At 49.5% G+C, this 15,413-nt stretch overlaps 1 protein-coding gene across 4 annotated transcripts in view; it reads right to left on the bottom strand.

The window, feature by feature from the left end:
• RGL3 (ral guanine nucleotide dissociation stimulator like 3) overlaps positions 1-15,413 on the bottom strand; it is a 55,244-nt gene that overhangs the window by 17,582 nt on the left and 22,249 nt on the right. For all 4 annotated transcript variants that reach the window (XM_040415001.1, XM_040415000.1, XM_040415003.1 and 1 more), the window contains 6 exons: positions 15,144-15,325; positions 14,951-15,066; positions 14,559-14,774; positions 13,260-13,363; positions 12,642-12,726; positions 9,316-9,399 (listed from right to left, as the gene is read on the bottom strand). In XM_040415001.1, the coding sequence (XP_040270935.1) occupies positions 9,316-9,399; positions 12,642-12,726; positions 13,260-13,363; positions 14,559-14,774; positions 14,951-15,066; positions 15,144-15,325 (787 nt within the window). The remainder of the gene's footprint in view (positions 1-9,315; positions 9,400-12,641; positions 12,727-13,259; positions 13,364-14,558; positions 14,775-14,950; positions 15,067-15,143; positions 15,326-15,413) is intronic.

The following is a 15,413-nucleotide window of genomic DNA, read 5'->3' as shown; positions in this document are numbered from 1 at the left end:
AGGTGAGCCCTATAAAACCCTAAGAGCTCTCCCTGACTGCTATGCACATACAAGGGTCTCGATGGTAGACGATTGCATGCCCACGTACCTAAGCTTGTGTGACACCTGAAAACCCTATAATAGTGAGGGGACACGACCACCGGCTCCCTGCACCTAATATGGAGGGAGTCAGGGTCACTTAGAATCAAGACAGCAAGCAAACTCAATAAAGTAAAGGACTTATCTGAGCAAACAGCAGACGCAGCCTCCAGCAGTGAACACTTCATCCAGGAAGTAGTATAAACTGTAAAGTGAGGCAGTATGGGAGGGAATATAAAGGAAGACGATTATGTCTAAATAAGTGACACCTGGCAGAAGGAAAGGAGATGAGAAAGTGAAACCAAAACAAAGAACATCATACAAGAGGTAGAGAAGAACGTCTGCCAGACCTTCTAACAGAAGTCGCGGTGACAGTACCCCTCCCTCTACGGGTGGACTCCGGACACTCAGAGCCCACCTTCTCAGGATGAGACCTATGGAAAGCCCTGATGAGACGAGTGGCCTTAATGTCTGCCACTGGGACCCACATGCTCTCCTCAGGACCATAACCCTCCCAATGAATGAGGTACTGGAGAGAACCGCGGATAATGCGAGAATCCACAATCCTAGAGACCTGAAATTCAAGATTACCATCAACAATAATCGGAGGAGGAGGCAAAGAGGAGGGTACAGTGGGTTGGACATAAGGTTTTAATAGGGACTTGTGAAAAACATTATGGATCTTCCAAGTCTGAGGAAGATCAAGACGGAAGGCAATGGGATTGATGACGGACAAGATCTTGTAAGGCCCAATAAACTTAGGACCCAACTTCCAGGAGGGAACCTTCAGTTTGATATTCTTTGTGGACAACCACACCAGATCACCCACATTCAGGTCCGGACCAGGCACACATCTCTTATCCGCCACACGCTTATATCTCTCACTCATCCTCTTCAGATTACCCTGAATCGTTTGCCAAATAAATGACAAAGACGAGGAAAATCTCTCCTCATCAGGTAAACCAGAAGACCCCTCTCCAGAGAATGTCCCAAACTGCGGATGAAACCCATATGCACCAAAAAATGGTGACTTATCAGAGGACTCCTGGCGACTGTTATTTAAAGCAAACTCAGCAAGGGACAAAAAAGAATACCAATCCTCCTGATTCTCCGCCACAAAACAGCGCAGATATGTCTCCAGATTCTGATTGACACGTTCGGTCTGGCCATTCGACTGCGGGTGAAAAGCAGAAGAGAACGACAACGGAACCCCCAAGCGAGAACAGAAGGCCTTCCAGAATCTGGAAACATATTGCGTGCCCCTATCAGAAACGATGTCTGAAGGGATGCCATGCAATTTAACAATATGATCAACAAACACTTGCGCCAGCATCTTAGCATTGGGTAACCATAATCACAGTCTTCCCCGAGGAACAAGGCAGGTCCGTAATTAAGTCTATGGACAGATGTGTCCAAGGACGGGAAGGAATGGGTGACGGGAGGAGAGAACCCGATGGCTGTGAATGAGGGACCTTGGCACAAGCGCAGGTCTCGCAGGCTGCCACAAAACCCTCAACCGTCTTACGAAGACCCGGCCACCAGAATCTCTGAGCAATGAGATCCACTGTGGCTCTACTCCCCGGGTGCCCAGCAAGGACAGTATCGTGGTGCTCCTTAAAAACCTTGTGTCGTAAAGCGAGAGGCACAAACAACCTCCCAGGAGGACAAAGATCAGAAGCCTCTGCCTGGGCTGCCTGAACCTCTGCCTCCAAAACAGGATAAAGAGCAGAGACGACCACCCCTTCAGCCAAAATGGGACCCGGGTCTTCAAAGTTCCCCCCTCCCGGAAAATAACGTGACAGGGCATCCGCCTTCACATTTTTAACCCCAGGGCGGAATGTAACCACAAAATTAAACCTAGAAAAGAACAAAGACCATCTGGCCTGTCTCGGGTTCAGACGCTTGGCCGATTCCAAGTAGGCCAGATTCTTATGGTCGGTAAACACGGTAATAGGGTGTCTGGCTCCCTCTAACCAATGGCGCCATTCCTCAAAAGCTAATTTGATGGCCAACAACTCCCTATCTCCCACATCGTAATTTCTCTCTGCAGAGGAGAGTTTCCTTGAGAAAAAGGCACACGGTCGCCATTTGGCAGGAGAGGGACCCTGAGACAAGACCGCACCCACACCCATCTCAGAAGCATACACCTCAACAATAAAAGTTAGAGAGACATCAGTTTGTACCAAAATGGGAGCAGAAGCAAAACTCTCTTTAATAGTAGAAAAGGCTTTAAGCGCATCTACCGGCCACGAGGAAAAATCCACCCCCTTTTTAGTCATACCAGTGAGTGGCTTAACAACAGAGGAATAATTCAAAATGAACTTTCTGTAATAATTGGCAAAACCCAAAAACCGCATCAGCGCCTTCTGATTCTCAGGAAGCTCCCAATCAAGCACAGTGCAGACCTTCTCAGGGTCCATCCGAAAACCAGAAGTGGAGAGAAGAAAACCAAGAAATTGAATCTCTGGAACCACAAACACACATTTTTCCAGTTTAGCATACAATTTATTCTCCCGCAGAATCAGCAAGACCTGACATAGGTGGTCCCGATGAGTCTTGAAATCAGGGGAAAAAAATCTAAATGTCATCTTGATACACCAGTACAGATTTCCCCATTAAATGATAAAAAAATGCTGTTCACAAAATGTTGGAAGACGGCCGGAGCATTCATCAAACCAAAGGGCATAACCAAATTTTCGAAATGACCCTCAGGGGTAATGAAGGCCGTCTTCCATTCGTCCCCTTCCCTGACCCTGACTAGGTTGTATGCCCCTCTTAAATCCAACTTCGAAAAAACTTTAGCCCCAACAATCTGGTTAAACAGGTCCGGGATCAGAGGAAGCGGATATGGGTCACGAATCGTGATACGTTTCAGCTCCCTGAAATCCAGACAAGGTCTTAAATAAGCATCTTTTTTCTTAACAAAAAAAACCCAGCGGCAACAGGTGACTTTGAGGGTCGGATGTGTCCCTTTCTCAGGCTCTCAGAGATATATAAGTACGCATAGCGACCCTTTCAGGTTGGGAGAGATTGTATAGACGTGATTTTGGCAGCTTGGCGCCTGAGATGAGATTAATAGGGCAGTCGTACTCCCGGTGAGGGGGCAACTCCTGGACACCACTCTCGGAAAACACAACCGAAAATTCAGAGAGAAAAGATGGCACAGTCTTGGTAGAAACCTCTGAAAGTGATGTCGTGAGGCAATTCTCTCTGCAAAACTCACTCCAACCATTTATTTGCCTTGCTTGCCAATCAATGGTGGGATTATGTTTAGTGAGCCAGGGTAGCCCCAACACCAGAGGAGTAGGTAATCCGTATTAAGACCAAACATGACATATCCTCAACATCAGCGTCACCCACAGTCAAACGGATATTGTGAACTATGCCCTTTAACGATCTTTGAGAAAGTGGAGGGGAATCGATAGCAAAAACAGGTATATCCTTTTCCAAAGTGCATACCTGGAAACCATGCGTTGTTGCAAATTGATTATCAATGAGATTGACAGCTGCTCCACTATCTACAAAAATCTCACAAACAATGTTCTTGCTGTCTAGCGCCACCCTGGCAGGTAGGAGAAAACGGGAACTACAAGCAAACGGCAAACCTTCAATTTCCGCATCAACCTTGCCAATAGTAGCAAATGGAAAGTTTTTAGAGTTTTTATTTTGTTTTTATTACCCTCAGAAAACTTCATGAATCTCCTAGAGGGACAAACATTAGCTAAATGATTTATACGAACAGCAGAAACAAACCCTCCTCTGAGAGCTGAATCCTCTACTATCAGAGGCAAGCAAACCCAGCTGCATGGCCTCCTACTCAGATGGGATTGAGACAGACTGCGCACTGAATGAGACAGCCCCACTGTCCTTGGGCTGAATATGACAGGAAAGAGTTGTCTCCTCTCTCTCTCTAAGACGCCTGTCAATACGAACAGCTAGAGACATATCTGACGCTAAGGACGCTGGTCTCGCATGAAAAGCGAATGCATCTTTCAATCTTTCCGAAAGACCATGGCAAAATTGACTTTGGAGTGCAGCATCATTTCAACCAGTATCAGCTGCCCATCTCCGAAATTCAGAACAATATATCTCTGCGGACTGTTTACCCTGGCATAAAAAACGCAGTTTAGATTCAGCCAGAGCAATACGATCCGGGTCATCATATATCTGCCCCAGGGCTACAAAAAATTCATCCACCGATTGGAGGGGCCGTGCCCCCACCGGCAGTGAAAAGGCCCAAGACTGAGCATTATCTTTGAGCAGCAAGATGATGATCCCCACCCTCTGCTCCTCATCACCAGAGGAATGGGGAAGTAGGCAAAAATGGAGTTTGCAAGCCTCTCTAAAGCAAACAAAATTCTCACTACCCCCGGAGAACGTATCCGGAAGCGAGATCTTAGGCTCGGAACAAACTCCATGAACGCCAGCAGAACCGGTCACCTGAAACTGAGACACAGTTTTACGGAGATCTGCTACCTCCAGCGAAAGACCTTGTATGCGGTCAATCAAGGCTGAAACCGGATCCATGCTTAAGACGGTTATGGCGGTTTATAATGTCATGGATGAGATTTGCAGATAGCTGGAACTTATAAATAAACGAGCGGCTGGCTTGATCCCAAACTAAGGAGCATATAGGTGAGCCCTATAAAACCCTAAGAACTCTCCCTGACTGCTATGCACATACAAGGGTCTCGATGGTAGATGATTGCATGCCTACGTACCTAAGACTGTGTGACACCTGAAAACCCTATAATAGTGAGGGGACACGACCACTGGCTCCCTGCACTTAATACGGAGGGAGTCAGGGTCACCTAGAATCAAGCCAGCAAGCAAACACAATAAAGTAAAGGACTTATCTGAGCAAACAGCAGACGCACCTCCAGCAGTTAACACCTCATCCAGGAAGTAGTATAAACCGCAAAGTGAGGCAGTATGGGAGGGAATATAAAGGAAGACGATTATGATATAAAGGAAGACGATTATGTCTAAATAAGTGACACCTGGCAGAAGGAAAGGAGATGAGAAAGTGAAACCAAAACTAAGAACATCATACAAGAGGTAGAGAAGAACGTCTGCCAGACCTTCTCACAGAAGTGGCGGTGACAGTAACTTGGAGGGACTCCCTGCCTCCATCTCCACTGCATACTGCCCCGGTCCTCTGTCTCATCTTCCTCATCGCCCTGTAGCTCCTCTGGCTGCTCCTGCTCCTCCTCTCCTGTCACCTGTGTATAAAAACCACCCATTTCGCTACACATTGCTTGTGCTCAAATGTCCTCCTCCTTCTCCAGTTCAGCCCCCTCAGGGCTCATGTGGCCATGAGATCTAGGTGCCACGTCTCCAGTCCCCTGACCAGCCAGATTTACCAGCATCTGTTCCAGGACATGAAGCAGTGGAATGACGTTGTTCATCCCGTAGTCCTGGCGACTGACAAATAACGTGGCCTCCTCAAAGGGCTTGAGCAAACAGCAGGTGTCATGCATGAGCTGCCACTGGCTGACATCGAAGTTACACAGGGGAGTACCGTACTCCTGTCAACTTGGATCATCAAGAAATTGTTTATGGCCTTTCTCTGTTCGTAAGTTGGTCAAACATATTGAGGGTGGAATTCCAACAGGTGGAAACGTTGCATATCAGCCTAAGATGGGGGATTCCGTTCTGCCTCTGCAGCTCAAGGAGGGTGTGCTTTGCGGTGTACGAGTGGCTGAAGTGCATGCAAAGTTTCCTGGCCATTTTTAGGATGTCTTGCAGATGGGTGGAAGATTTCAGGAACCGCTTGACAACCAGTTTGAACACATGTGCCATACAGGGCGCTCCATGATGCATCGCCAGCACTATGTTCTTCCCATTGTCGGTCACCATGGTTCCGATTTTGAGTTGTTGCGGACAAAGCCAGAATTCCATTTCTTGATGAAGGACACGGAGCAGTTCCTCCCCTGTGTGACTCAGTTCGCCCAGGCAAATGAGGTGCAGAACAGCGTGACACCACAGTGCCCTGCACATGTGGTATGCTGCAGGGGCACTGTGAATTTTCCCTTCGGTGAAGGCTGAGGACACGGTGGAGGATGAGGAGGCAGAGGCGGACATTGTCGCAGGACCAACGGTGTGAGATTGTGGAGGCGGAAGCGGCGTCACCTGGCCAAGATGCCGGTGTGGCTGTGCAGGAACCACATTCACCCAGTGGGCCGTAAAGGACATGTATTGTCCCTGAAAGTAGTTACAGCTCCACACGTCAGCGCTGCCGTGCACTTTGGTACACACCAACAGGCTCAAGGACTGGCCCACCTTCTGTTCTACATGTGTGTGCAGGGCTGGTACAGCCTTTTTGGCAAATAAATGACGGCTTGGGACTCTCTACCTTGGCTCTGCACAAGCCATCAGTTCTCTGAAAGGTGCAGAGTCCACCACTTGGAAAGGAAGGGACTGCAGCACCAGCAACTTGGCCAGGAGCACGTTCAGCTTCTGCGCTGTTAGATGAGTGCACTCATACTGTTGTCTCTTGGCAATCGCTTCAATGATCAATTGCTGATGGAATGACTGACGAGAAGTAGGAGGAGGAGCAGGAGCATCAGGACCAGCAGATGATGGGAAGGACAGACAGCTCCCTTCAGCTGAGGTGGTGGAGCCTTGACTGCCTGAAATCGGGTGCGTGCCACTGGGTAATGCAGCGGTTGCTGCAGCAGGCTGGACCTGTACATTGGAGCCATGGTTCTCCCAGGCCACTTTATGGTGACGCTGCATATGTTGACGCAGTGCTGTGGTGCTTCACCTTCTGCTCACAGATTCTACAAATGGCCATGTTCACCTTCATCCGCCGGCTTAACAAAAAACTGCCACACCGCTGAGTAGGTGATTTTACCCCCAACACCCCACACTGACTGACTTCTACCGCCGCTGCTTCCGTGAACCCCTGCACCATTACTTTCCGGGCAGGTAGGCTTCTGAGAAGCGGGTGGTCTACCCAGGGCACGTTTGGCTTTCGACCTCCCACTGCTGCCACCCTGCTGACTCCCGGCCACGCTAGTGAATTGCTGGCTCCGCCGCTGCCTCACGGACAAACTGCCACCCTCTTCTCTCGATGATGATGAAGCCCCTAATTCACCCGGCTCCCAAGTGCGATCAGCTACATCATCGTCATCGAGTACTGTCTGCACGTCACTGATGTCCTCCTCAACCATCTCTAGGTCAGGAGCCTGACCGCTCGCAACATCAGCTCCCATGTCACACTCCTCATCACTACTTGCCCGCCTACCGGAGGAAGCGGCGGATGTCTCCTCCACATCTTGGCTGGCCAGTAGCTGCTGACTGTCCTCTAGTAGCTCGTCCTCGCTGTACAGTGCAGCTGAGCCCACAGCATATAATACTTCTCTGGCTGAGGGAACAGAAAAGGACAGAGGCAGGTTGATGACAGATGAAGGCACAGGGCCTGCTCCCGGGTAATGCCAACTAAGGGTTGTGTCTGACGAACCCACCGACTCATGGCTGGGGGTGCCTGATGTCACTTAGGACGAAGTGGATGACCGAGTCAACCATTCAAGAACCGCTGGGTTGCTGGTCAAGACACGACCACTAGATGACACCGGGAGCTCAGGCCTCTCGCTGCGACTCCTGCTGCCACGCCCCCTTACTTTGCTGCGACCTGTGCCTGCGCCAGAAACATTTAGGCCTCTGCCACTCCCGCAATGCACGAACACCGACCGTAGGGCAGCCGCAGCAGATCGTGGACCCATTCACTTTAATGGGTCCGCAATCCGGCCGTTCCGCAAAAAGATAGTACATGTTCTATCTTTTTGCGGAACGGAAGTACGGGACGAAACCCCACGGAAGCACTCCGTAGTGCTTCCATAGTGTTCCGTTCCGTGCTTCCGTTCCGCACCATTCCGCATCTCCGGATTTGCGGACCCGTTGAAGTGAATGGGTCCGCATCCGTGATGCGGAATGCACACGGAACGGTGCCCGTGTATTGTGGATCTGCGGTCCGAAATACGGCAACGGGCAGCACACGTTTGTGTGCAGGAGGCCTTACCCAGGCTGTAACCTCCCCTACTGAACCCTGTTCTGCTTCAATACTGTGGAAATGATTCTCCCCCATCCTTTCCCTGAACTTCTATTCAGCAAAATAAAAGTTTTAAAGTCTTTCCTAGCACTGTCCCTAGCGCCTGCTGACATCTCTCCCTATACTAAGTACACTGGAAAATGGCAGAATCCAAGATGGCTGAGGCTATTTAAAGGGCTGTGACATCACAGGGCTGGCTGCCTGCTGATTGGCTGCATGCATGGCATTGTGGGTGATCCCTCGTTCCCAGAGTTCCTTGCTCCATGTCCTAACACGTGCAGCAGCCATTTTAGGAAAAAATGCCACCATTAGAGCTACCTCAGGCACCGTTACTCAGTTTTTCCATACTACTGCCCTTGTACTGCTACATATCTGTCAGGGTCATATTGTTGTTTGACCGTGTCACGGTTGCCGTGCAGACTGGTTGCCGGTGGCAACGTGCATTTCCCCTTTTACGTGTGTCCTGAATCAGTGGAAGTCCATACTCACAGGACCCAACCAATGGTATCTTTTGAGATCAGAGTTCCTCTTTAAGGATCTGTCTTGAAGGAACATCTATTGACATAAGGAACCTGTCATGATTTCTGTGTAGGAGCTATGGGGAGAAGTGCCCGGGCAATCAGTATCAGATCAGCAGGTGTCCGACACCCTGAACCCCCGCTGATCAGCTGTCACCTTGAAGCTCCTCCCCTGGAAGTAAGAGCCAGAACTACACAGCGCCATCCATTGTGTAGTGGACGGAGCTGGTAACTGCAGCACTGCTCCCACTGTAGAACAGCGCTGCGTGTTAACAGCTGATCAGCGGGGGTGCTGGCAGTCGGACCCCCGCCGATCTGATATTGATAGCCTATCCTGAGGATAAGCCATCAATATCAAAATCCTGGACAACCCCTTGAGACAAATAAGTCCATGTGAGAAAGGGGTAATAAGAGTGTAAGCTCCTGGGCTCAGCGTTATGTGAGATTTCTCTTACTCTTCCAGAACTGTCGTACAGGAACTCAGGAGATCCTGGGGGTCTTGGACCACTGGAATCACTGACACAGCTATACGCTGTACTGTGCAGCTGCCCCATGTGGACCTCACTGGGTTAATATTATACTGCAGGTCTAGTTACTCATTTCCATGTCACACCAGCTTTGAACAGCAGCCAACCGTGTAAGAGCCGTGTTGTTTCTCTGACCTACCGTGGAGCGGACCTGTGACGCTGACCTCTGAAGTGGGCGGGGCTCGTTACGCGCACTGTTCGTCCTACGGAGCGGGATCTCGTCCTGTTGTAAGAAGTGAAGAAAACATGAGAATGATCATATAAATATATACTGTGTCATATCTACGTCAGCCCGATCCCCTCCAGTCTCCTCCACTGCTGATCTATGACTGTAGAGGTAGGTACATGCAGGGCCGCCATCAGGGGGGTAAAGCCGATACCCCAGTAAGGGGCCCGGCGCTCGGGGGGGCCCGGCCGGTCCCGAGCCATATATATATTTTTTTGTGTCAGTGTGTTAACTTTAAAATCAGTGCTCATCTCTTTACTATCTAAGGCCTCATGCACACGACAGTGTTTTTTCACTGTCAGTGATTTGGCTTCAGTGGTCCGTGTCCGATTTTGCTTCAGTTGTGTTTCCTTGTGTCTTCCTTTTTTTTTGTCTCACAGGGGAAAAAAAAGGAAGGTTAATGAAAAGTGCAATTTTATTGCACCAAGGTCTTGTAGAAAAAAACGGACACGGATGACATACCAGTTGTGCATCCGTTTTTTTTGACGGACCCATTGACTTGAATGGGTCCGTCCTCCGTTTTCCACTAACAAGAATAGGACAGGTTATATTTTTTTTGACGGACTGGAATCACGGACGCGGAGAAAAAACGGAGGACTATCAGTTTTTTTTCACAGCTCCATAGAAATAAATGGGACCTCTGCTAAACTGTGAAAAATGACGGAACGGACGCGGATGCACACAACAGTCGTGTGCATGAGGCCTTACACTGACTCCGGTAACAGGCAGTGCGGAGCGGCGCTCTCTCACTGACGTCACGCGCCTGCTCCTCCCACTAGGCGGCGCAGGCGCGTGACGTCAGTGAGTGAGCGCTGCCTCCCGCACTGCCTGTTACTGGAGGGAGCTGAATGTAAGGTAGACTAGCGTCTAGTTTTCTACCAGTATTGATAGGTGCATCATTTATGTGGTTTTTGCCACTGTCCGGTTGTTGTATATTTCAGCCCTACAGTAAGTCCTGGGGTATCTGAGTAACACGAGCCACAATTAGGACTTGGGAAAGGAGACCGCTATAAGCGAAGTCCAGTTCTGCAGTGTTGGGCACAGCAAGTGTCATTAGAGATTAGAGGCAATGGGCTTGGTAAGCATATCGTCTCTATTCACGGCAAAAGACTCAATCGCGTAACTAGACTGTCTATCTGGCACTGAGCATCTGATGTTGCATCCAAACCCCACTAGTAAAGAGATGACAGCTGATTTAAAGTTACTGTCTGCAGGATACCGATTACAGTTTATAAATGTATACTACTGTGAGCGGCGGGGAGGGGGATCTATGGATAATGGCACTGTTATAGGGAGGGGGATCCGTGGGTGACACTGTTATTGGGGGGGGGGGGGTCTGTGGATGACACTTATGGGGGGGATCTGTGGATGACACTGTTATGGAGGGGGATCTGTGGATGACACTGTTATGGAGGGGGATCTGTGGATGACACATAGCATAAGATGCTATATACGGTATGTGTCATCCACAGATCCCCCTCCCATAACAGTGCCATCCACAGATTCCCCCATAACAGTGCCATCCACAGATCCCCTCCATAACAGTGCCATTCACAGATCCCCTCCATAACAGTGCCATCCACAGATACCCTCCATAAGTGTCATCCACAGATCTCCCCCATAAGTGTCATCCACAGATCTCCCCCATAAGTGTCATCCACAGATCTCCCCCATAAGTGTCATCCACAGATCTCCCCCATAAGTGTCATACACAGATCTCCCCCATAAGTGTCATACACAGATCTCCCCCATAAGTGTCATACACAGATCTCCCCCATAATAGTGTCATCCACAGATCCCCCCATAATAATGTCATCCACAGATCCCCTATAATAGTGTCATCCACAGAACACTGTTATGGAGGGGGATCTGTGGATGACATTGTCATGGGGTGGATCTGTGGATGACACATATAGCATAAGATGCTATATACGGTATGTATCATCCACAGATCCCCCATAACAGTGCCATCCACAGATCCCCCTCCATAACGGTGCCATCCACAGATCCCCCTCCATAACGGTGCCATCCACAGATCCCCCTCCATAACGGTGCCATCCACAGATCCCCCTCCATAATGGTGCCATCCACAGACCCCCCTCCATAACGGTGCCATCCACAGATCCCCCTCCATAACGGTGCCATCCACAGATCCCCCTCCATAACGGTGCCATCCACAGATCCCCCTCCATAACAGTGCAATCCACAGATCCCCCATAACAGTGTGTCATCCACAGATCCCCCATAACAGTGTGTCATCCAAAGATCCCCCATAACAGTGTGTCATCCACAGATCCCCCATAACAGTGTGTCATCCACAGGTCCCCCATAACAGTGTGTCATCCACAGGTCCTCCATAACAGTGTGTCATCCACAGATCCCCCATAACAGTGTCATCCACAGATCCCCCAAAGCAGTGTGTCATCCACAGATCCCCCATAACAGTGTCATCCACAGATCCCCCCCATAACAGTGCCATCCACAGATCCCCCCATAACAGTGACTGGAGCAGACCTGCTGATAAACACACCTAGGCCACCACCAGTCAAGGTAAAAACTTACAGTTGTCAATAATGTAATGTAGTGTAGGGGGTCATGTAATGTTTTGAGGCCAAAATGGCACAGATGACCACCAAGAATATCTAAAATTAGCAGGTCAAGTAAAATGTTGCATGAAACAATCATTAAATAGGTGGCCGACAAAAAGGGGCGGGTTAAAGGGTGTGGTCAATGGGCTGAGTTAAGGGGGGCGGCAAAATTAGCTTTCGCCTAGGAAGGGGGGGGGGGCCCTGGGTACATGCAACTGGTTGCTGATTGGTTGATGGCATGTAACTTCCTGTTAGGGCCCCAACTGACCCCCTAGTGCAGCTACATATAAGAGAGATGAGAGGCCACCTCTGATGTTGATGGAGGCCTGAAAATATATGTCCATCCTAAAATCTGTCCCTGATTAGGTTGGTTTTGTAGGCAAGGCCAAGGTTATAATAGGCAGGGCCTGGGTGGGGCAACCGAACGATATTGTGGCTGTCACAAGGCTGGTTATTAGCCAAATTATAAGAAAATCAAATCAGGGGTGGAGCGTTCTTCTTCCTGTCTTCCTCTGGACTTTTCTTCTCCTGAATCCCAGCCTGCTGATGGTTTCCCTTTAGCACCACACCTGATGACTTTAATACTGACCCCTATTAATCCAAGATGGGAAGTTTAGACAAAGCCTCAACCTTCAGTACGTGTAGATTTACCTTTGTTAGGATTTCCCGGCTCATCTCGTGGTTATTTTCATCTGAGAAGATGGCTGATAACTTGTGGAAGATGTTCAGATTGTCTCTGAGGAAGAGAAGGAATAGATTACAGATGTCCACCTTAAAGGCAGTCTGTCTTAAAGGAATACTCCAGACTACAGTCCCCGTCTGCAGATTGTAAAGGCTTTGTGCTCCATTAAATGGCTGTTACAGTATGGTTTCTACCATGTAACAGCTCGTGGATCTCCTTGACACCGGCATTCCCTTATAAGGAATGTGTCAGACTCCACCCACTTACGGTACCTCCCCTTTTATGCACACTGGTAAATGCATCCCTGAGACCCCAGAGTGGAGAGAACTGAGTAGGTGCAACCTGGGAAATAACGGCCTCATGCTGCCCAGAGGAACAGCCAGAGGGTTGGAGGAATCCGCAGCTACACCAAGTGTACTTGTAGTTCTCAATAGAACGAGTCCGAGGAATATTCTTACTGCTTCTTTAAGGAAAAAGGCTGAAGTTTCTATGATTATTTCTTCCAGCCCCTGCTCTAGCAGCTCTGAGCTGGTTAGAGTTCTCTTTTAATTCAGTCAATTTGGAGGATGAGTGCATACAGTTATTACCTGCTCACTGCCGCCCAGGTTCTCTTCAACCGGTAGATAGAATTTGACTGAAGGGCCGACAATATGGCTCTAAGTGAGGAGAAGTTACGTAGAAATCTGCAGTACTGGAGGAAGAAAAGACTCCATGTCACATAGCTCCTCCCTCCTGTGTCACCTGGTGGGGGGAGGAGCAGACTGCATGTCACATAGCTCCTCCCTTCTGTCACCCTGTGGTGGGAGGAGCAGACTGCATGTCACATAGCTCCTCCCTCCTGTGTCACCCTGTGGTGGGAGGAGCAGACTGCATGTCACATAGCTCCTCCCTCCTGTGTCACCCTGTGATGGGAGGAGCAGACTCCATGTCACATAGCTCCTCTCTCCTGTGTCACCCTGTGGTGGGAGGAGCAGACTGCATGTCACATAGCTCCTCCCTCCTGTGTCACCCTGTGGTGGGAGGAGCAGACTGCATGTCACATAGCTCCTCCCTCCTGTGTCACCCTGTGGTGGGAGGAGCAGACTGCATGTCACATAGCTCCTCCCTTCTGTGTCACCCTGTGGTGGGAGGAGCAGACTGCATGTCACATAGCTCCTCCCTCCTGTGTCACTCTGTGATGGGAGGAGCAGACTGCATGTCACATAGCTCCTCCCTCCTGTCTGTGTCACCCTGTGGTAGGAGGGGCAGACTCCATGACACGTAACTCCTCCCTCACACATACTGACCAACATATAAAAAAATTAGGACATTTAAACCACACCCCATGGATCATGTGAGAATGCCCTCAAAGTAGGCCAGAACACCCACATAACGTCCACCTTGTGGCAGGGCTTACATGTGCCCCTCCATTTTCATGGCCTGATTTGTGGGACTGTCCCGAAAAAAAACTGTTTGCAACTATGCTCCTGTCTGAGTCACCCTGTGGTGGGAGGGGCAGACTCCAGGTCACATAGCTCCTCCCTCCTGTCTATCTCACCCTGTGGTAGGAGGAGGACTCCATGTCACATAGCTCCTCCCTCCTGTGTGTGTCACCCTGTGGTGGGAGGAGCAGACTCTATGTCACGTAGCTCCTCCCTCCTGTCACCCTGTGGTGGGAGGAGCAGACTTGTCCCATAGCTCCTCCCTACTGTCTGTTTCACCCTATAGTAGGTGGGAAACACTGCATGTCATATAGTTCATGTACAGTATATCACCCCATGGCAGTGGGAGCAGTCTCCGTGTCATATTTCCTCCCTCTGGTGTGTATCGCCCTATGGTTGAAGGGGTCTACTCCATGTCAGGTCCTTCCTGTCTGTGCCATGCGGTGCCTTGCATATTGCACACACCTGTGCAATAGAGATCCATTTCTCCAGTACTTTGGCCCTCATCTGTGGCTTCATCTGGATGTCGCTCAGGACGGACGCGGTCACACAAGCTGTTACTGCATTGAACTGGGCTACGGTGGCTCGGACACTCGGAGCAATATGCCTGTTTTCCTTCTTGTCCCGCTGAGACCAAATACTCCCAAGACAGTGACAAGACTGCAACTTCTGGAAGAGATCCTGGAGCAAGACAGGAGAGGAGATATTAATCAGTGGGGAGTCCCATATGCTTCCCAAACAACACATTTTATGGCCACTGTTGTCTAGCCATGGTTGGGTGTGGTCGTCCATGGGTATCCTGTAAGTAAATAACCAACCCTGTCCTACCTAGTATGACCTACATTGTGAGTACTTACCACATCTATCAATGTAAGTTGTTCTGCCACATCCTGGGGAGGGTACGATAATAAAGATGTGGTATCTGCGGAGATCTCACAGTCACCCTCTGCTGGTCGAGTTACAGATCTCCAATCTGATTGAGAAGAAAAGGTCAGTACAATGAAAGAAATTCAGAGACACATGCATTTTGAGTGAGGAGGCTGGTCTTACCTTTTGGTGAAGAATCTTGGTCTTCCTCTTCTTCCAAGCTCTTTACAAGACGGAGGAGCTGGCTGGGGTTCTCCCGACTGTCTTGACTTAGGTAGGAAGAGATGCACTGCAAACATTGTGGAGAATCTCGGAAGTCTTGAGGGTGTCTTTCTAACCAAGTCTGGAGGACACCACGTACCACTCTAAGATACAGGGAACATGGCATGGTCTTATTTGATTTTGGGTTCTTTTTGTCATACCAATTGTACCTTTAGCCAAAAAATCTACTTG

Source organism: Bufo bufo, chromosome 1 (assembly GCF_905171765.1).
Source record: "Bufo bufo chromosome 1, aBufBuf1.1, whole genome shotgun sequence".
Classification (NCBI taxonomy): Eukaryota; Metazoa; Chordata; class Amphibia; order Anura; family Bufonidae; genus Bufo; species Bufo bufo.
The sequence above is the reverse complement of the archived record's forward strand: the minus strand, read 5'-3'. Positions and strand labels throughout refer to the sequence as shown.